Genomic DNA, 23,080 nt, shown 5'->3' on the forward strand with positions numbered 1-23,080 from the left:
ATATTACTTTCAATGGTGTGACGTCACGTTCTCTTTCTGGATAGCCTACCTGAGCCAGAATGTTGATGACTATCATAAACAGCAGGATAAAGACATTGGCTCCAGCCCGTAGGTATTTGATATACAGGCTCATCCCGATGGTTCCCTCCGAGCGACTCTCCTCCACCAACGTTTGGACTGTCTCTGCCTGTGGGGAGAAAACCAGAGAGAAATTATAGATTAACCCAGTTGTGTGTAGAAACTAGTGCTGCACACACATTCAAGCTTCTAGTTTTAATAAGCAAAATCAATGATGAGATTTTGAAAGTATTCTAATATGCACTACACTGCAACTTTCAGTTGTAGGCACATTTATATTTAAATTATGTAGATACTTTACTTAAGTACTGGTACTGTTGCTCAGAGAAAACATGCAGTGTTTCCACTATGCATTCAGCAGTGACAAGTGGCACTGTTTTGTTCTTTTTTGTATAAAATGTTTGAAAATTGTGATATTCTAATATATGGGTGAATATTCTCAGTTTACAACGGCAAGTCTATTTGGCATAGTCCTACTGTCTCAATAGTTTGGGTTCCGTCTATTTGCACTAATATATTAAATAAATATAGGCTGATGTCAAATCAAGTCAACAATGGAGCAAACCAACATTAATCAGGATTATCATTTGCCGAAGACAAAAAGAGTCCCACAACTTCACTCCATATGCTTTAAGAAATAACAGATTTTCAAGGTATCTTCGTGTCACAATCCAACATGTTGATATCTTATAGATTATTTTTGTTCTTTTTGTCAAGCAAGCAACACCGTTGCATGATGGAGGATAAATTAAATTAAAGATTAACACAGACTGCCGATCCCGAGTTTCCCGAGATAATTCATTTAGTCTTTGCCTGCTAAACACGACTTTCCCAAGTTCCCAATGTTTGATTGAGCCTGGAGGGTGCTTTTGATAACTTGTGAGACATCATACATTTTCTGTGGCTTCCTTGTGACACGTCACAGGTTTGCATCACGTGACCAGAAAAAACAAAGTATCCCAGTGGAATATCCCGAATCCTATGGGACGACCTACCGCGATACGATCGGTTCATTTGCATTGACCTCAATTTCCCAGAAGCCCTAGCAGCCCACAGTATGTGTTGATTTCCGGTTTCGTCATCATAACATGAAGGTCTCGTCTCCAGCTCCACGGCAAAGACGGAGTTTCTTTTTAATTATTACAATACAGCAGATTAAACACATAAAACAAAAGGCGGAATGTCGTAGTAAGCGCCATTGAACCCTGGATTAAACAAATAGCGGCCGGCAAACTGTTAAAGGTTAGTGAAAAACACCCGCAGTCATAGGGGGTTAAAGATTAATTAATTACACAGTCAAAGTGAAATGAGCGTGCAAGGAAACACCTTAAAATAAACATTTGTATGATCCATCTTAATAATGAGAAGGAAAAAAACAGAAGTCTCGGTATTGCCCATATTTTGACTGGAGGCACCCAAGTTCTTATTTTGAGGGCAAAATATTGTTTGGGCGCGGATGAGATAAATATTCACCACCGTTGCTACAACTTAATCCTAGGAAAAACACTGATATGGCATTGTCAAGCCAAATGGAGGATCAAATATCAAGGTTACACCCTTTTGCTAATCAGTTTTTCGGTACTATGGGCCTGGCACTAATGTAAATGTGAATCCGATTGCACTTTAGAGAGTGAGGGAGAAAGAGAGAGCAAAAGAGGAGAGAGAGATTTATAAAATGTCTGATTGCCATACAGTACGCACCGGTAGCTCGGCTCCGTCTTTGACGGACTGTACGGAGGAGGACTGTGAGATCACGGAGTTCTGCGACAGGGTGCGCTTGCGCAGGGAGGCCTCCAGGGGATCCGCTTGCTCCTCTTCCTCCTCCTTCTTCAGCAGGGAGGTGAAATCAACGCCAGAGTGCTGCAGCTCCGAGTAGGTGCCCTGCGCCACCATGTGGCCCTGGTGAGCAGTGGTGGACAAAGTACGTTCAACCATAGTACTACTTGAGTTGACTCTCCAGTAGTATAGATACTCCTCGTCAAATGTTACTCTGTCAAATTATTATTTAGTCAAAGTATTCAAAAACTACATAATACAAAAAACTAAAAATATAATAATTGCTCACAGGCGGCACAATGCGACACGTTATGAGCTTGTACTGTATTGATACTATTTTGAAATACAGTTTAAGTGGTTACCGGTAATTCATAATTTTATTTTTCCCTTCCTAGAAATGTAGTGCAGTCAAAACTCAAGTAAAGTACAGATACTCTTATACTTATATGTACTTTAGTAACGCATGCAAAGCTATGCACAGAGGGAGGAATAAATGTAGGTATGCATCATAAAAACACCCTTGCACGTTCATCAGCACCCTGTCTTCTTCACATAAACCAGCAGACACCCTGCATAACTGGAGTGCATTTGTGTTTACACAAAGCTCTGAACATCTAAACTGTCTGACAGTGGCGTGCACAGACATTTAGAGGGGGAGGTGCTCAGGTGAAAAAAAGGGCATCTTGTGCAGCGTGTGGAACCGGCCGGTTGCCTTAAAGGGGAATTCCACTCATTTTCAACATTTTACTATGTCATTAACGCCCCGAAAAAATCAAAAGGGCACAGGGCAGGTGCTCTAGCACCACCTAGTGTCTATCTGTGCACGCCACTGCTGTCTGACCACACTGAGATTTAAAAATGTTTTTTATAAAAGTTCATGATAAAGAATTTAGAATCTGGGGCACCAACCTCCTTAAGAACCACAATCCGATTGGCCATCTGTAGGTACTGCAACTGGTGGGTGACCAAGATGCGGGGCTTGTTCTTCAGAATGCCACAGATACATCTGGACACACACACACACACACACACACACACACACACAGTAAACCAAGATGAGGGGCTTGTTCTTCAGAAGGCCACAGATGCATCTGAATGGACGCACGCACGCACAAAGATCTGCTATTTTCACCACAGGACACAGTCATCGTTGATTCGTTGGTCAAGTATGAATCAGAATAAATTCCTAACTATAAACCCAAAGCCTCACAAACAGTAAATCACTTTGTTCTGCTGTTCCATGGTAGTACATGGAAGGTTGTTATGTAAGAGGAAGACTGGGACCCGTTTTTCATTGTCTGTCTGACAGTGGCGGTGCCACTCCCCTTCCTGACTTCTTCCCAACAGAGCTGCGTTTCAACTCATAGCTCCCCTTCCTCTCACTGGAAACTGGTGTTTGATCTTGCATGTAGCATAGTGGGGTTGTAGCGGCGGTCATTGTCTTTAGCCAAACAAAGTTGTTCCTTTTACAAGCAAGATTGTTTATTTATTCTATCTATTCTGATCTATTCATGAGCCACGATTACAGTTATTGAATACAATTTTTTTTTAATGAATAAAATATATGGTAGAGTATGTGAATAACTTATACAATTGGGGTGGTTGTCGTTTGTTTCCCTGCTCTTCTATTGAGACATTTAAAGGTCATGTCTTTCACCTAGACAGGATCTGACACATTTTGACCTGACCTGGTCCCGATCCTGATGACCTGCTGCGTGTCACTCACGCTCTCTCTCCCCATTCCCATGTCTATCTACTGTACTGTATACTATCAATAAAGGCAGAAAAGGCCACAAAAATACAAAATAAAAGAAATATATATACAATGTATACAATGTATGTAAGTTACAGTACTGTACATAGTGCTGCACTTTAAGAATACAATCATCATTGTCGAACTAAAATCGAGAAGAAATTGCTCTAATAGAGCTGGGTGATATATTAATTTAACATTGATGTCTTGATGTGAGGTATCATCTGGTATGTTGATCATATTTATTGTGATATACTAGGTTAATTGTCTTTTCTTGATCTTAGAACTTTCAGAACAGGCTATGCATATTATATTCGTCAAATTCTTTGTGGTGCACATTATAAGGGTCTCTTAGGCATTTTGTTTAACACTCTCAGAGTTAAATTAAGCTGGATTTAACTTTGTACAAGTGTGTTGTGGTAATCCAACTACACATGACCTGACCTGACCTCGAAGATTTGTTGACAAGTCAGACCTGACGTAGGCAAAGTGACAACCATAACATCACATTATCTTATGAACTGGTTCAGTCACATGGTATAGGTTAAAACAGGTTAAAACTGGTGTTTATGCAGTGTGCACATATTATTTATTTATCACCAACTGTCATTAAGACATGTGAATCCCTTGACTCCTTCAAAACCGCTCTCAAAGGGCACCTACGGACGGTGCGAAACTGGCCCCTGTAAAATCTGAATTCCCCCACCCACCTTCTCCCCTCACTGTATATGTTTTCCTGTTTTTGGCTAATTGAAGTGTATATTTGTACGTCTCTAAATGTTATGATGAATTGAAAACAGTGGATCCTCTTGTAAACAAGTGTAATGCTTTATGGTGTCCGTCCACTCAGTTAACAGAGTTGTGCTTGAAATGTACTGTAATTCTGCAAACTGTTAAAAAATACTTCAATCAATCAATCATGAATCTACCTTCCCAGGCAACTTAAGGTTTCTGTAGTGTGTCCTACACTGACCTGGTTACCGAGTGATTCTGTTCAACTTAAGGTTTCTGTAGTGTGTCCTACACTGACCTGGTTACCGAGTGATTCTGTTCAACTTAAGGTTTCTGTAGTGTGTTCTACACTGACCTGGTTACCGAGTGATTCTGTTCAACTTAAGGTTTCTGTAGTGTGTTCTACACTGACCTGGTTACCGAGTGATTCTGTTCAACTTAAGGTTTCTGTAGTGTGTTCTACACTGACCTGGTTACCGAGTGATTCTGTTCAACTTAAGGTTTCTGTAGTGTGTCCTACACTGACCTGGTTACCGAGTGATTCTGTTCAACTTAAGGTTTCTGTAGTGTGTCCTACACTGACCTGGTTACCGAGTGATTCTGTTCAACTTAAGGTTTCTGTAGTGTGTTCTACACTGACCTGGTTACCGAGTGATTCTGTTCAACTTAAGGTTTCTGTAGTGTGTCCTACACTGACCTGGTTACCGAGTGATTCTGTTCAACTTAAGGTTTCTGTAGTGTGTTCTACACTGACCTGGTTACCGAGTGATTCTGTTCAACTTAAGGTTTCTGTAGTGTGTTCTACACTGACCTGGTTACCGAGTGATTCTGTTCAACTTAAGGTTTCTGTAGTGTGTCCTACACTGACCTGGTTACCGAGTGATTCTGTTCAACTTAAGGTTTCTGTAGTGTGTCCTACACTGACCTGGTTACCGAGTGATTCTGTTCAACTTAAGGTTTCTGTAGTGTGTTCTACACTGACCTGGTTACCGAGCGATTCTGGAGGCCATGAACTAGTCAGACTAAATAGTTGAGTTACTGGAAAGTCAGGAAATTCCCTTCAAAAGGTAAGACAAGGTGAGGTGGGAAACTGTGTGAGTTTCTGAAACTCATTAACTCACAACAGTGAGTGACATTGCCAGTAACCCATTTTGACCTGAGATCAGATTCTAAAAATGTCTTCTACATCCTGACAGTTTTCTGAAAAAGCTATGTTTCTGTCAGTCGTTCTTCGATTTTTCAAAAATAGCAGATAAAATCATTTTCGAGCTTGTAGATCTGCTATTTTTCAATAGTTAAAGCATAACACCAAAAGGGGTTCCCGCCCAAAAATGGGTTAATGTAGGTCAATTAAAGCAAATTAATCAATCCTACCCATAGCGCTATTGCCGTATAATGCGTAGATCAATGATAATTGGTTGCGCTTTTATATCGCTTTTGATTGATCGAGTCATAATGCTACTCACGTTAGCATCGGGTTGCTAGGTGTTTTTGTCATAACACTGGGTCGTGCTATCTTGGATCGTCGTCACCATAAACACCAATTCTATCCGTTTCTTTCAATCGCCTGTATCTCCTATTCCTTGTCCCAGATGGCATTTTTGGTCAAAACAAGGTTTTTCCACGGCAGGGAGCAGACAATGTGAAGCCCTCCACTGCACTGGGTTAGCTCCGTTTAATACACAGGACCTGAACACACATGGTCTAACTTCCTAGATCAACACCGGAAGTCTGGTAATGTGGCTTTTCAAAATAAGAGCTGGACTGGGAAAAATGCTGGCGTGAATTATATCATAATTTGTCAATAAATGCTAGCGCTGTAAGTGTTAACTAATAGTTATGACCATGAAAGTTCCCCAGTTGATTTCTTACACGAAGACAATGATTTATTGACAATTGTATAACACATTTTATGAAATTGTAAAAATATTACAAAAAATTGAAAATATGCAAAAGCCAGTACTGTGGAAGGGTTATCATAATATTAATTTACTTATATTGACAATTTAAGGTATGGTATTGCACACTCAATTCATAATTAACATCCAATTTTGGAAGTCTGGCTCATGGATTAAAAACTGGTTCTGAACTGAACCGGTTCCCAACCGATGGAAAAGGGGTCAAAGGGAGGTTCAGTCCCAAGCAGGTGCAGTAAGACTCTGAACCTCAACTCACTCTGAAGTGTCTGAATGAGCATGAGTCAGGTGTTGCAAATATCATGTGACATGGTTGAACTTACTGTTCAAACAAGTGTCTCCCAACCTCCGCATCCACAGCACTCAGAGGATCATCCAGAAGATAAATATCAGCATCCTGGTACACAGCTCTGTTAAGACATATTATAACATATTGCAAAATTATACTTGATTCATTCCCGCTGGGAAATAGTAAACTAATGGACTGTCAATATCCATAGATTGTATAGAGCACTTTTCAAAACAAAGGCTTTTTACCTGGCCAGGTTGACTCGAGCTTTCTGTCCCCCACTCAAGTTGGATCCTCTGTCTCCAAGCACTGTCAGGTCTCCGTCTGGAAGCAGCTCCATGTCCTGGAGATAATGATAATGATAATGAATTTATTTATACAACACATTTCAAGACATACCGTAGTCACTTTACATAACAGGGTAAAAAACAACAATAACGTTGTCACAGCTACAACAAGATATCATTGAATAACATCTTGCACAAAATGAAAGCATAGAGATTTTGTTGATCAGATTACATCGTCCTTCCTTTGGGATGGTGGCTTAAATTATGGTGACATTCCACAACCTCATTCAGTAGGTTATCTAGACCCTTTTGGGACCCTTGGTTACCTTTTCTGTATTTTGGACGGCGGTACTCTAGGGTCCCTTGAAAGTCAATCCACTCTCCAATATAGACCCAGCTGTACCACTGTCTGGTCACATACAAATATAACGTCGCTTGAGTGTGGAGTAGTAAAAAGTTGTAGTAAGGTTGAAATCTCTTTTTTGCAAGTAGAAATTAATCCGGGTGTTACAGGGTTAAATAGATTAAATAGAAAATACTTAACGGCAACGCTGATTAACGCCACTTCACACACGTTTCCGATGTCTCCTACTGCTACTTTTTGCATATTTGAAACATCTCATCCACACTCAAGCGACAATATATTTGTCCGTGACAAAACAGTGGTACAGCTGTGTCTATTGGAGAGTGAATTGGGGTTCACTCTCCCTTTCAAGGGGACCCTAGGGTACCGCCGTCCGAAGTACAGAAAAGGTAACCGAGGGTCCAGAAAAAGGCTGATGAAGGTCCTTCTTAAGGTCCTTAAGATAACCTGATGAAAGTCTACGGTAATTGACAGAAACGTTGCATTCCCATTAAATCCTTTTCTTGCATTTGAAGACAGAATGTGGTACTTTTTTCTTTCATTAGGTAGAGGCCCTCGTCTGGTCTTCTCCTACGCAACTGTCGTTTGTTTACGAAATAAAAGGAGTGATCAGCATACCCCCGCCCCTACACTCACATTAAAAAATAAATAAAAGTGTCTCTCACCCTCTTGAGTGCACAGGCCTTGATGACCTTCTCATACTTCTGGGGGTTTAGCTCTTTGCCAAACAGGATGTTGCTGCGGATGGTTCCGGGGAAAACCCAGGGCTGCTGGGAGGCGTAGGTCAACTGACCATTGACCTTCAGCATCCCTTTGCTGTGTGGCAGCTCTCCCAGGATGGCGCTCAGCAGGGAGGACTGGGGTTTGCAGGTAGGCAAGGGAGAGTTGGGAGTTAAGAAGGTATATATACAGTAGGAGAAGGCCTCTCTGAAGATCATCACATTAGCTTTTAATGTAATTAATCTGTGATCAATTCAAGTTCAAGAGTGGAGACCACCCTCTACTTATCACGGACCACTCACCGTTCGCAATCACCATAACAACTATACCTGCCTTCACTTATCAGAGCCAATCCGCAATCACCACAGTATAAACTAGAACTGCACTCTGTCGAGTGCCTACTTGCTTGTTGCACCCAAGTAGGCCATAAATGTTATGTAAATGGCCTACTAGTGCGAAAACAGAGCGTGCAAGTACTGTCGACTGCTACAAACGTTCTCAGCCTCTCTGTGAAAGAACGTTTGCAATATTGAATTATTAGGTTTAGCTCGTTCCTACGTACCTAGTGTTTGGAGGTAAAAAAGTAATATTTAGAAGTATGGTAAAAGCTTCTACCTAAAAGAAATACAGTCCCATCGATTTAGAAGTGTCACATACATGTATACATAGGATTACATACATGTACAGGTATACATAGGATTACATACATGTATACATAGGACTTCTCGGTCCTGCCGAACAGAGTACTTGCATGCTCTGCTTGCGCAAGTAATAAATACACCTGTGAATTGTTTGACTTACTCGTTTGTACTGCTTAACATCCTCCTCCACCCCAACCGCCTCCTTCCTCCTCGATTGTCACTCTTCCTCCTTCTGTGTCTAATTCTCCAGGAACCCATGGGGGGCAGTGACGGAGCGACTGCTACCCGAGTAGAGCAGCGTCAGCGATAGCCGTCAGCTCCTGAGACCAAGGGCCCTAACGTATGCCATGCCTTACCCATATAGCGGGTTAAGAACCTTCCACTATCCGTAAATGGTATCTTGCGGCCACACAAACCACTATTCATTTTGCCGACTCGTATATTTGCGGGTGGTTTGTCCGTGGGCGTGTTGATGCGCTTTCCTTGAAATGACTCTTAATTCTACACAAACATATGTGCTTGTAATTTTACAATAATAGAGTGTCAATTCCTTGTGTCCATTGTGTTTATATACCGGTAATTGTCTTTAATGGATCACAATAATAAAATTCCCCATATACTTATATATAAGTATGCCACATGCCATCGTGGACAATGGCATGTGGCACAGTGATTGGTTTCATTATTGTAACGCCCAAACCACACATATACATAATGTAACAGGTAGTGTACAGTAGGTATTTTAGGGATTTAGGCTAGGGTATAAGATAGCAATTCTTACGGGGGAAAGCTTCTTACGCAATGCTAAATCCCCAAATTACGGATTTAGTGCCTCTGACACAAGATAGGGCCCCAAGGCCATATTGTCGTCTGTGCCTTACCCCTTATCCCTAAACTTCTCCGCCATTCTTTTTTAAACTATTTTTGAAAAACATTTTTGAATAGTTCAAATAGCCGATCTGCAACCTCACAACGTGTCCATGTTTTTCCATGAAATTATTTTTAGGGATAAGGGGTAAGGCACTGACGAAAAATAGGTATGCCCCCACCCTGAGTCTCACACTACTATGGGTTCCTCATCCCAATTCACATTCATCTAATTTCATTCAATAAATTGTTGGTCTGGTCTGGTGTGGTCTCTTACTCGTGAATGTACATTTGGGAACTGAACATCCGTTTCTAGCCCTCTCATACTGTATACACTCAGCCAACATCGTTGAGTGGGAATTTACAAAGCGAGCGACTACTGACCTTCCCTGCCCCCACTGGCCCAATCACAGCCAGGAGCTGCTGTGGCTTTACGGAGAGGGAGACGTTCTGTAGAGATGGCGAGTCCAGGCTCTGCACAAGTATACATGCATGGAATAAAGCAAAATAAATCTCATGAATGAAATTGTAATGATGATGTTTTATGTATTATCATTCTAAACCTATTGTTGCTGCTGTTCCACACAACATCCGACCAGTTGAACAAATCACAGATTTTAGGCATTACCCTCTTTGCTTTTATGACATCTCTGAGACCATTCATGTTTCTGGAAGATGCTTCTAAACTTGTATGCTATTGCTAGTTTGATCACTTAGTTCAAATACTCTTTCATCTTAAAATAACTAATGACCGAAAATAGCTGATCTACAAGCTTGTAGATCTGCTATTTTCGGTGCTTTCACAGAAGACACACTGGCTTCTATGGAATCCAAATGACTGAAATCTGCCGTGACGACTGAGAACTTTAATCCACAGGTATGGGTAGGAGGTGGAAACAGAAAAGCCTGATGTATACGCTGTCGTACGATGGTGCAACTTCCCATCTACAAGCTAACAACGTGTCAACGCATTGCATCGTGATAAGTTGATGCATTGTCAGTTTGTAGATCAGCTGACACCGGTGTTAACATTTGATGGGATATAACAAACTACACAGGATCTCACACAGCTTTTATACAATAAGGACCGGTCAATGATTCACCACACATGCAGGTACTGTATCAAAGTCCAACAATATCAAAAAGCTACAGGCCAATATATGTCCAGTTGGCTAGTGCAGATATGCGTGTGTGAGTGAATGAATGAATTAATTAATTAATTAATTAACGAATTAATGAATGGATTATTTTTTTTTAATTTTCGTGTCTTGACATAAAAGACGCGTCCGTCTGACTCCGTCCCTTACGTGATTATCAGACACCAAAAACATAACTAAACTAAATCACATTTTCTTCCTGAACTTCCTGTGTGGAGATGTGGATAACACCCAATAGCATTTTGTTCCACTGAGATGTAATTTGCCAGACCTTGTCCCAGTAGCAGATCAGATCTTGGATCTCAACAGACCTTGTCCCAGTAGCAGATCAGATCTTGGATCTCAACAGATGCCTCCTTCTTCTCCTCTGATGGCAGTGAATCACTGGCTTTCTTAATCTCATCCAGCAGCAAGAAAGCCTATTAAAGTAGAGAATATAATTATGAAGACTGGTGCAGAGTCGAAAACAATGTCCACATACTTTGTCATATAAAAAAACGAATTGGGCTTTGAGGATCAATAGACGAACAATGCAGTCCACAAACTTTATTAGATCACACTGCTCTACTTTGTTGAAATATTTCTAAAAAATCTGATCCAATGAGGCAAAACAAGTAGAACTTCTCCTTCTGTATTTTATAAGTGTTCCTTCTTCTACAAAAAGAAAGGGTTAGTTAGACAGTGTGTAAATGACTTCTGAAATCTTTGATTTTTGATTCATCACAACAGCAAGTTATTGAACAATTAGGCTAAAATCCATATGCCTGTAAATATGAAAATACAATTCAGCATGTCCTGTAACTGATGATAGTCGATTCAAAAACAAAACAAGATGAGCTGTGATTGGCATACTGTATAGTCAGATTAGTAGATAAGTGTCTACTTTTGTGGGGCCATATAGATGGTTTCTTTTGCATACAGTACATACAGACCAACCATGTTCTAGACGGCTGGCCCCTATTCTGCCACACGATAAAGACTCTGATGTGTTACATTATCCATTACATGTATAACACATTCTTTACAACAGATGATGAGATGACAATGAGCGTGTTTCAGATGGAGTCATGTGCCAACTGTCTGAGCGAGGTGAGCGCAGGGTGATAATGAGCAGGGTGATACCCTGTGAGCGCAGGGTGATAATGTTTCAGTCTGGCATCCACAACGTGCATCATAACACCGTGTCTAAAATTAAACTGAGCACACTGTAGAGACCTCTGGGAGCTCTCGTGTGCTGCTGGTGTACAGTAGGATCCCTGCCTAACCTCAGGAGAGACAGAGCCAGACCAGGATTTTCTTTCCATTTATTCCCTCCTGTCTTGTTTGATAAGCATTGAAAAGGCATCTACATAACAGCATAAAGGTAGTATTAGTCTAGTAGTATAATTTTGCCTCAAGCCTGCTATCAAATATTACGGCAAACTAGTTCTTCAGGCAAGAGGTTATTTTAGGCAAGGCTCTAAAATATTATTCTATACAGTGACCGCCTAAATTATGTTTCCCGTTCCTCTGCCTTTCACAAATGAGGAAACAATACATCTGCAAATAACATGTTTTATTTTTATCCTTCATGTATTTAGCCAGGTAATAAAGACCAATACCTTACTGAATAGAGACACATCTGGCTTTCTGAAGTTGCTACATTTTACTTTCATCATAATAAACTATTAAGGACTATATATTCATGATATCATGTAAAAGAAAAACTGGCTAAACCCATTCTGATAATACAGATACTATACAATCTCTTCAAAAGGTGTATTCATTCAGTAGCACTTGCCCTTTTGGGGCATGTGTGGCAGCCGCAGGTTTTATTCTTTTATGAAACTATCATAAAAGAATGTTTATATATATATATATCTCTTGCCGACTAGACATTATACAGTATGAACACGGTTGTGACACCTGAGAAGGTTCGTATTTACAGCCAATGAGAGCACAGGACAGGTGTCTGTGAAGGCAGAAAGTCTTTCTGTCTGTATCGATAGATGGGTGTACTGTATATATAACCTTCATTCTGTGGGTAACTTTGTGATGTGACGTCACTCACGTCAACTATGAAACGCAAGGTTTCATAGTTCACTGCCTCTGGTCGCAAAAAAATCACACTCGTGTGAAGTGAGGGGTGCTCTTATCGTCATACATCATCATACATCACATTCCGTGCTCAGCCAATCAAATCATCTAAAATGTGGTATACACAAACCAACGCATCTCACTTGAATGATGTTGATAAAACAGCGTTGGAATCTCTACGCAGCAGCGCAAACCACGTGCGCTGTGTATGTGCGTGCGCGGCGTGCAAGATTTAGCTTACTGTCTCGCTCTAGTGCACATCGGCTATCACGTATGTAAAGGTACATGTGTGCCTAATTTCATGATTCTATCCACCGTGTAACAAATCTTCCTAACTGCCTACATTGCTAAATTGTACTGCACAAACCTGCCCTCATGCATGCTCAACAGTGTTATCAGTCAACATGAATGTGTGTTAGATAATTAATCCCGTTTCAAAGCAATGGTATTCACAAGATGTTTTCAAACTGGGCTGAGAAACAAGTTGACGTCTTGAAAGCTTTGTCTATAAGGAAAGAAAAACTGCAGCGCCAAAAACAAAAAGATCTCCATGAATTCAAGGCTAAATGGGGTGTGTAATTGATAGAAAAAACAAATCATTGAATTGTCATATTGAAATGCAAAATGCCAAAGGATTCTTTTTTTGTCAGGCACATGCCGAAGTTAAAATGAACCAATTCTACATCCTGATCAACCTGATTGACCCCAAACTCCATCAGCTAAACTAAACTATATTTTTCCCAGGTACCTATACTATAATGTTTGATACCTACGGAAGCCTTTAACATTGGTCCGGTTCCCATAGCAACGCCCCACCGTTCCAACTATGGGATTGGAAATATATTCACAGTGCAGAGCAGTGGAAGGGAGGATTTTCAAACCGTCATATAATAACTCAAATTCTAAAATCGCTGTCCTTGGTGGATTTTCCGCCATCCACAATTCGGATTTAATTTGTGCCTTTGTACTGCGACGCTGGCGCCATGTAAACGCTTCTGACGAGAGGAAAAGGATAAATTAAGCACTAATGTACAGATTCCACAGTTCAACTTGGCGGCTTTCCGCCCCCATACCTTGATCCTGCGGATGCTGACCCTGGATTCAGACAGCTTCTCAATGGCCGCAGGGAAGAAGAGGGTGACGGTTAGGCGCACGGCACTGTACAGCCCCACGGCCACAAAGACACGGCTGGCCGAGATGGGGTTCCCCAGGAGCACGTAGACTGTGAAGGTGATGAAGACAATAACCTTGCTGGCCGCGAAAAAGGAGGCCATGTTGAGGCCTCGCAGGTAGGAGCTCTTCATGACCATGGAGATTTCTCTCCTGAGGAGATAAGAGGATGTTGGCAGTTAGGTTGCCAGGTGAAACAAATAATCTGCTAAATCTTCAAAACAGATTCTAAATTTTATGTGAAATCCTAAAGTAAGCTTCAATTCCAGTCAATCAATTTGAGTGATATAGTCCCAAATAATCACAAGTTATCTCAAGACTCAAGAGAAGCCGCACAGGAGAGAGGAGGAGCTAAGGACCGGATATTCATTCTGCTGTTGTTGTTGTTTGTTTGTTGCCATGAGGTCATGAGATCAAAAATAAATAGAATAATAAAAATACATTGATTCAGTTTCATACTTTGCTTTACCTCCTGACTTCAGAAATAATAAATAAATAGAATAATAAAAATACATTGATTCAGTTTCATACTTTGCTTTACCTCCTGACTTCAGAAACCAGCGCTGAGAATGGTTTCTCCCAGGCATACATCTTGATGATCCGAATTCCTGACACCACTTCGTTCATTGTACGGATTCGGTTGTCGGTAAAGGCAGCTGTTTTACTCCTGCAAGGGAAGGGGGTGGGGAGTTAATGCATTTGTACACATACACACTCTCACACAATGGAAAGTGAACAGTCATGTTCACATGAGTGGGGGGGGACTAAGTTACGTGATCTTAAAGTTAATGATGAGGGATACTTTAACTCAACCTCACCCTACAAATCCAACTGCCGTCTTATAATCAGTAACACAGTATGACTGTGTAAAACACAAATTTAGTGGCAAAGCAAGACAATTTCCCAGAAAAGTGCTATAGTAGACTGTCTGTTGAGTAACGATGACCTATGCCCCCGGGCAGTGTGTCCAGACCATACCGGAGGTCTTTGACTACGTCTCATGGTGTATTTCACATACCGTGGTGTGTCTATTTTCGAGGAAGCCACTGGATCCTCTTGAATACAGTATGGAATGAAAATGAAAACTTGAAAGAGAAAAGTTGTGTTATCATAATTTATATGCTTAAACGCATTGTAAAGCGTGGGTAGGTTTGATAAACCTAGCAGAAAATAGTCACTGGAGAGAATATGGATTCATGAGATGCAAACATCCAGGATTGATTAACCAATAACCACACAAGTCTGGTACAGTTTTAGTGACAGGGTGAGGGGGAATCCAGTAACGGAAGAAATGTCTGTTATACTCAGGGCTGCACATAACTATTTTATGCTGAGTTCACATAGGCAAGATGCAAAAGATACAAAGATGCAAAGCTACAGACAGTGTATTTGTAGCTGGTAAGCAGCAGGAGGACATTTGTTAGCAGCTCAACCACTGAAGCATTCCAACATAGATACAATGAATTACTCACCTAATGCTGCAGGTTCTATGTTTTTCCAAAGTGTGTACTGTACATTGTTTAATCTGACAGATGCATGGTTTTCATATCGTAAATATGGTCGCTGACGCTAACGTGGGTTAGCAAGAACTCATGGGAGCTTGTTTACAACTGAAATAGACTTCCTCTTCACTTGTAATGATTAGTCAACACTAGTTTTATTTCTAAGTTACAGGATGTAGATAGACATTTGAGTGTCAGGATTCTCTAAATTCCTGTCTCAGCTGTTGGTACACAAAAGCGCCTTGCATGCCTTTGATCTGCCGCGCCTCAAACATTTTGATGACGCCTGCGCACTGGCGCACCTGTTATGTGCGGCCCTGGATATACTGTATCTCTGAATCTGTGAACATGAGTATTGAAAGAAGTATGGTCCTTTAAGGACAGCATTGCTTTATCTCATTCTTATGAGAACCAAAAAAAAAACTTGGGTTGGAAAATATTTTGCGGTTCCTCTCTTCAAGAAGCTCTTCTAGGGCTTGTGTTTAAGGGCTTATGGCCAAGGTAACATTGGGCATGTAGCGGTGAGGTTAGTTAGGCAGCTAGGGAATGGATGTAGTGAATAGGAATCAATGGAAGGTGTGTCTGTAAGTTACCTGAACTTGGAGAAAAGTCTGCCAAACATGGTTTGCATGGGCATCAGGATGACGAGGACCGCCATGCCTGCCAGGCATGATGGGCCAATCTCTATCCACAGCAGCCCTAGGACCGCTGCTGCCTGGAGAGGCCCCACCCACAGGTAGTGCAGGAAGATGGTCACCTGTCCATGAAAACAACAAGACGTAGATAATATATAAACCTCAATGGCCGCTGCAGTCCATAGAATGTAAAAACATATGGACGAAGGGAGCCGCTCAGTCACAACGTCACCTATTTGAGGCCACTATTTCAGCTAATTCATCTTATTTCTAAAATGTAACCAGAAAACACAAATTCACGCCCACAACTGAGACAGCACAACCTTGGGTTAAGGGAGAACAGTGTACTGCAGGCCAGCCTAGCCTCAGTCCCAGCCTTACTCGTCTGCAAAGAGAAAAGCCTGGTCACAACCTAAGGCATGCAGAGAGTGCATAGCCGGAAGTGTCGGGCCGGAACATCCGTCAGATATATTTCCCCCGGATACGATATTTTCAGACCAATCACAACACTTCTACACAGAGAATGTAAACAGATTTGTAAAGCGTCAACATAATTTCCTTGAGTGGGACTGCTACTTTCGCCAAATACCACCAATGCACTCTACAGCGTAGGTCTTGCCCAGCGTGAGGCCAGCCCATATCTCTCTAGGTCGTCCTGCGACGAGCCCTCCATCGTCGCCTCCAGTCATCCCGGTTCTCCATACATCCGGCCAGCTCGTTGGTGCTTTGAGCTCCTGTATCTTTCTTGAGTACATCCACATGTGTTAGTATGGGACGTCCTCGCGACCGGTGCCCATGTGTTGGTTCCCACAGCACCAGTTTGCTGGCTGGGAGCTCTTGGTGCCTCTGCCTCCGAGTCTCATTCGCTATTTTGGTGGATGTTCCGTTTGGATGTTATACTAGGTGATCACCTCAGTTTTCTTGGCATTCAGCCGAAAGCCAACCTTGGCACACTCAGACTCCACTCTGCTCAAGAGCTCCTGTGCTTGCTCCATGTGGTTGGAGAGCAGGCTGATGTCATCCGCGTAGTCTAGGTCTGTCAGGACTACTGCAGGGTGTCTTCTTGACCTCCTTGGTGTACGAGTGAGGCCAAGATCCTGCTCTCGTCCACTGAAGGCCTTCCTGAGCGCGTAGTCCAGGACGATGACAAAGAGGAAGGGGGCTAGGGTGTGTCCTTGCATTACCCCAGCCAGGATGTCAAACTCCTCACTGTCGCCATCTGGGGTCACCACATTGGCCCTTGTTCCTGCATACATGGTCTCGATTGCCCGGAGCAAGTTGGGAGGGACAACGTAGGCCTTCAGGATCTTCATCATGGTGCCTATGTGTATTGAGTCAAAAGCCTTTTTGAAATCAATAAAACACAGTACGGCCGTCACCTCTTCGATTAGTCTCCTCAGGGCCAGGATCTGGGCTAGTGTGGTTCTCTCCTCTCGAAAGCCGTTTTGGGTTTCCCTCAGGTGAGGGTCGATGGCATGCCGAATCCGGTTTAGTATCATCCGGTTGTAGACCTTTGCAGCGATACAGGTCAGGCTGATGCCTCGGTAGTTGTCTGGCTTCGAGAGGTCTCCAGATTTAGGCACCGGGGTTATGTTTGGAGAGAGACTACATGTCAGGCAGCTTGTTGCCTAGCAGGGCCAGGTTGCAGAACTCAAGGATGATGTTGAGATCTAAGACACTGTTTCACACACATTCAACTGTAGTTAGCCTACTTTTAAAATAATCCTACAATAACTGTCTCAATGATATGTTTCACATTTAATTTGCCATTTGAAAGGCTTACCCTTATGCTAATAGAGGGGAGACGGCAGACAGACGTAGTATTCACATTTCAGTGACATCCCGTTCTTTACGAACCATAATTCTTTCCTGATCTAACCTAATCTGCCAAAACAGGACGAACACAAAAACCTGGCTTCCGTGGCCCTAAACATAACCAGGTTAACTTAAATTAGACTCACCTGACTGTGTGAACAAATACCTTAACAGAACATAAACTTCACAACAACATAACTTTCAGTATACCTGTGTGTGTGGGTGAACAGCCAGAACAGTGAGAACACCAAACAGGTGTTTTGACAGTAGTCTTCTCCAACCAATCACTGGAAGCAGTGGTGGTATACCCTACTTTATCGTCAAGTATCAATCAATTAATTAACATCAATCATAATTTACAAGAAAACACATTTCATGTGTAAAGTCTGGTCAAATACCCATTGAGATGATGATACACAGTAGGATAGTATAGATACTAGTTAAAGTAATGGTTATAAAACAGAAACAACTTTTAGTCTCAGCCTCTCAGGTACAGTTTTGTCAGGCTTCCCCACATAATATGGGGGTGGTGTCACCAACATTTCAGCTGTATGAAATACTTGAATTATCCTCTTTCTACCTGCAAAGGCATTTAAAAAGTGTAAACAGGCCACTAATGAAGTACAAAACATTGATCCAACATAATTACAGGACTAAAGAATACTGCAAACAATGACAGGTGACATAATAGCACATACTCCAGCCAGGAAGGGGATTGAACATTCTTGTGCATGGTAATCTAAAAGCTGAGCCCATTCAACAATGACTTTTCCTGAGTTGGGGAGACAGTGAGACACTGGAGCAATGCAAGCACATGACCTTTATGCAAGGTGTGCTTAACAGCTCATTGCCAGGGGAACAGCATGCCTATGAGAGCTGTGGAGGCTTCACCGCAGGTGTCGTATCCACTGATTAAAACGTAACTCAAGACTTTAAAGTGGAGAAACTGGCACAGAGCCAGCTGAGCTCTGAGATTTTAACCTCCAGCTAGGGTGGGCCCGTTTGTGTGAACCGGGTTTGAACTCGGGACAGCGTGAAGACACCACACCTGTCCTGAGGTGTTCGGTAATGCTATAATTATGGACAACACATTTACATCAACATAGGCTCAGATTTGGCTTCAGGGTAGTAAGTTCTGATTCCATTTCCAAGGCATCAGAAGTCTCAAAAAGTGTCAAAAGAACTCCCACATGGATGTTACAATTCTGCTAGGACAGGTATTGTTCAATAAAAATCCAAGTTTAATCAGTTTTTGGCCATGCGCTTTCAACTATGCGACCCTATCGGTTGGTGCAGTATATAACTCTGATAAAATGGCCACCGATCAGATTTAAATGCTGATTGAACAATGCAGAAGATACGGGTACTTCTACCCACCCGTGGCTCTGGGGCGAGCACTTTATATTTCAAATCTGAACATGTATGTAGACGTTAACGTTCTAAATGGGAAAAGTGCATAAAACAGGTTGAAGTTCCGCCATGACAGACCTGCACCATGTGAACCATGGCTAAATTGTCTCGTATACTTATAATAAGTCAACTTTCTGAGGGCGACTGAACGATTGCGTTCCAGATGTCCTTCTGATGGATTTTTCTTGGTTGTCAATATTTCTATGATCCAACAAATGGCTCTGAAAGTGATCCAAAGGATCATACGCTATTATAATGGGGAATGGGGAATACCATTTTCTTTACCCCGGTCTAAAACCGGATGTGACGTTTGTGGGCGTTCCTGTCTACCTTCGTGTCAATGTATGGGCTGGACTTTGGATTCATGGTCTTTGGAGGATGAACACAAACTCTTTTCATTTGAGTGACGGTGACCCCATGACCTTTCATCTAAAGATATTTTATAATCCAACTGGCAGATTCCATCTCAAACCCTACTTATTTGTGCGACGCCATGGGAAAATGTAGTCAAGAGAAGCTGTGCTCATAAGAGCGAGTGTGGCATACCGTACCTCATCGAACTTGTTCACGTCGTTGGAGAGGAGGTTGACAATCTGACCCGTGGTGGTTTTCCCCATCGCAGCACTGCTGAGGCACAGGGCCTGAAGGCACACAGGTGTCACACATTACATTTCCTGAAGCAAAGGTGCGCGGCTTGATTACATTGTAGATCTAATCAGTGGTGAAAAAAGTACTCACGTTTTTTACTAAAAGTCCGGAATTCAAAATGTAAAGTAAGTAAGTAAAAGTACAAAAGTACTGTGCCATTCAAGTTTTAAAATGTTTATGAAATGTATATAGGGCTGAAGTGGTTAATGTATATTCTGTAACAATAATCAAAATCTACAAAGTAACTAGTAACTACATTTTCCAAATAATTGTAGTGGAGTAAAAGTACAATATTTGCCTCTGAGATGCAGTGGAGTAGAAGTATAAGTATTGGAAATTGAAAATACTTAGGTAAAGTACAAATACTTGTACTTAAGTTACTTTCCACCACTATCTTAACGGTATGCTTGCTGACCTTTCTGAAGATCATGTGACACATGGCCACTCGGAGCTTCATGCCTGCTCTCTGGACATGGAAGAAGTAGAGGTGGTGGAGCACAGCCAGGAACAAGGTGGACAGACACAAGCCAGCAGCATATCCATATGCCTCATACAGGCTCCCCATGTCCTCTGGGTCGTACTTCTCAAAATACTGGATAATTTTCCCCAAGAACACTGGCTGGATCACCTTAATGACCTCCTGGTTGTTGCAAGAGATAGCAGAGACCCGTGAGAAATACTGAGAAGATTATGACCTTTTGAGCATGAACTCTTCAAATGCAGATCTACAAGCTACGAGCCACGAGCTTGTAGATCTGCTATCTTTGAAAAATTGTAGAAATGTGTCGCAAATCTTTGAATATACTGTATATTCTTTCAGATGGAAAGTTTTTAACTAAAATGAAACAACATATATTCAGATGGGGGTCGGCAGCCAATTACATATAATTCGGGGGTCCTTGACATGAAATAGTTTGAGCACCACTGACATAGAAACATAGGTTTTTCAGAAAACTTTTAGGATTTAGAAAACTTTTTTTTCTTAGAATCGGCCTCAGCTCTAAAGCAAAGCAAAGCAAAGTTACCATGTTTACCCAGGGTAACTCAAGAACTTGTTTACAGCCAGGCCCTGCTCATAGAACATTTCATGGTAGGGGTTCAATGCCTTGCTCAAGGGCACTTCAGCGGTGGTAATTTTAACGTGCCGGTCCGGGGATACGAACTAGCAACCTTCCGATATCAAGACCGCTCCGCAAACCGTTCGGCCACCGCTGCCTCCATGGATTAAGTAAGTACACAGTAGTATAGTAGTAACAGAAGAGCATAAACCTTTCGCTGGCAGAGAAAATTATTGCAATTTGTAAGTAAGAAAGAAAACAAATAATTAAAATAAAGAACAAATTGTTTATTAAATAGGCAACCTGGCATCCCTATTTTGGGCATTGCACTATACAGTAGGTGAAAAGTGCAAGCTCACAACACGTTGCAATACAACACATTGTGAATCGCCTATTTTCACTACATATCGTTTAACAATGTATAGGGCAAAAAGTGACCTGAAATGTGTACTTGCATTTCATCTGAAGAAGCTAATTAAATCAGCAAGGGGGAGATGATTATGAACTGAAGTGTGTTGTGTGAGGAATGTTTACTTGATAAATATGGAGTGTGGCTAATTTCTTCAGACCATTACTGAAGGGTAGCAAAACAATGGCCAATGAAGCAGTATTACGGACGACTTTGTTCCATTGTGCCTCAAGTAGGGAAAACACAGTAAGATTAGGCTAAAGTGCAGTCAACTTGATCTGCAGGGTTTCACGTGGCAGTGGCACACAGCAATAATAGCCTGACTGTTCATAACTCTATATTTATAGTGTCACAGGCTAGGGTTGTTAGATAGAATGAAAGTAGAATACAGTGTCTTATGGAAGTTTTCTGTGACATTGTCTTACATGTATGTAAATCTGTAAATCTGTAAAATCTCTAAATTCTGATGTAAAGAGATCAATAATATAGTGCAGCAAAAGATACCCTACAACTTCTTGTCTGATGGTATGCAAATTGATGTATACTGTAGGTTAGGACTTTTGCATCACACTAGAGAAGGGACGTTTAATGATTGAAATTGCAACAATTCTGTGTTATGGATATATTTTTGATTAACAACACAGTCACAGACCTCAATCAGCGTAAAGACACCCAATGTTGCATAGGACTTCCAGTAGCACTGAATGATAACTTTGGTGAGTTTAGGTGTCCTCAGCTCTTTGGCAGCTTTCTGAACCTCATAATCCCAGTACCTGTAGGGGAGAAAGGTGTCATGTCACTTTGCTCTACAAAGAAGTGCCTATTTTAACTAATATTAAAATTCCCCTCCATCCAGTTTGAATTTCTCCGTTCCTTTTTTCTCACTGAACTATGTTTGCTTGGCTGCTTGTGGTCCTATTTGGTGGTTGACTCTCACAAAGGTCATGTAAAGTGAAAGTGGAAAATATTACCGGTAAGCAAACTTAATTGCTACATTGACGAATTATATAAAGTCAAAAATAAGTTGCTTTGTATAGAAGAGGAGGCGACTTGGGAGCAGTTCAGTTAATTATGCCATGGCCACCATTTATCTGGAATATTTTTATTTGTCACATAGTTTCTAGCGGAAGATAATTATTTTCAGTGTAACTTAAGAATGGCTGATACGTAATTTATTGTTAATAGTAAGGTTAGGGTTTAATGGCTCATTCAGCCCCCAATAAGCTCTACCATCACTGACCATAAAATTACCGTAATTTCCGGACTATAAGGCGCACCTGAATATAAGCCGCACCAGCCAAATTTAGGGAAAATCCCAAATATGTACGTATACAAGCCGCACCGCACCGGACTATAAGCCGCAGGTGGCCCCCTAGTGGCCGTTTCGTTAGCTCAGAGCCTTAGATGGCTCTGCGTTAGCTGTAAAAATCCATAGATAAGCCGCACCGTTGTATAAGCCGCAGGGTTCAAATCATGGGTAAAAAGGTGCGGCTTATAGTCCGGAAATTACGGTACCTAAAATTGCTTATACCCTAGATTAGCATAAAGTGTAGAAACCTCCAATAAGTGATGCCAATGATACTAACGATGACCGTGGAACAAGCAGCAAGTCATAATGTCTTGCTTTGACATGTTAGCCAGATCCTCCATGAAACTATTATCAGCAGAGTGGAAATAATTGAAAGTGGAACATCAACAGTTAAAGATGGAGTGCCACAATTTTTGTATTTTTCCAGTTTTCATGTGTCTATGAGGTGACAGTACTTCATGAGACACC

General features: G+C 41.6%; 1 protein-coding gene across 2 annotated transcripts in view; it reads right to left on the reverse strand.

The window, feature by feature from the left end:
- Nucleotides 1-23,080, reverse strand: part of LOC308317202 (ATP-binding cassette sub-family C member 4-like) — a 40,026-nt gene that overhangs the window by 14,311 nt on the left and 2,635 nt on the right. For both annotated transcript variants that reach the window (XR_013964233.1, XM_080766058.1), the window contains exons 3-16: nt 21,956-22,076; nt 20,252-20,476; nt 19,740-19,829; nt 15,922-16,085; nt 14,368-14,493; nt 13,730-13,979; nt 10,892-10,999; nt 9,808-9,897; nt 7,861-8,052; nt 6,793-6,887; nt 6,579-6,665; nt 2,764-2,860; nt 1,780-1,977; nt 50-187 (exon numbers count right to left, since the gene is read on the reverse strand). Coding sequence is in view for 1 of the 2 variants with exons in the window: in XM_080766058.1 (XP_080622184.1) it covers nt 50-187; nt 1,780-1,977; nt 2,764-2,860; nt 6,579-6,665; nt 6,793-6,887; nt 7,861-8,052; nt 9,808-9,897; nt 10,892-10,999; nt 13,730-13,979; nt 14,368-14,493; nt 15,922-16,085; nt 19,740-19,829; nt 20,252-20,476; nt 21,956-22,076 (1,981 nt within the window). In the remaining variant the exon portion in view is untranslated. The remainder of the gene's footprint in view (nt 1-49; nt 188-1,779; nt 1,978-2,763; nt 2,861-6,578; nt 6,666-6,792; nt 6,888-7,860; nt 8,053-9,807; nt 9,898-10,891; nt 11,000-13,729; nt 13,980-14,367; nt 14,494-15,921; nt 16,086-19,739; nt 19,830-20,251; nt 20,477-21,955; nt 22,077-23,080) is intronic.

Source organism: Protomyctophum bolini, assembly GCF_963924005.1.
Source record: "Protomyctophum bolini genome assembly, chromosome: 1".
Lineage (NCBI taxonomy): Eukaryota > Metazoa > Chordata > Actinopteri > Myctophiformes > Myctophidae > Protomyctophum > Protomyctophum bolini.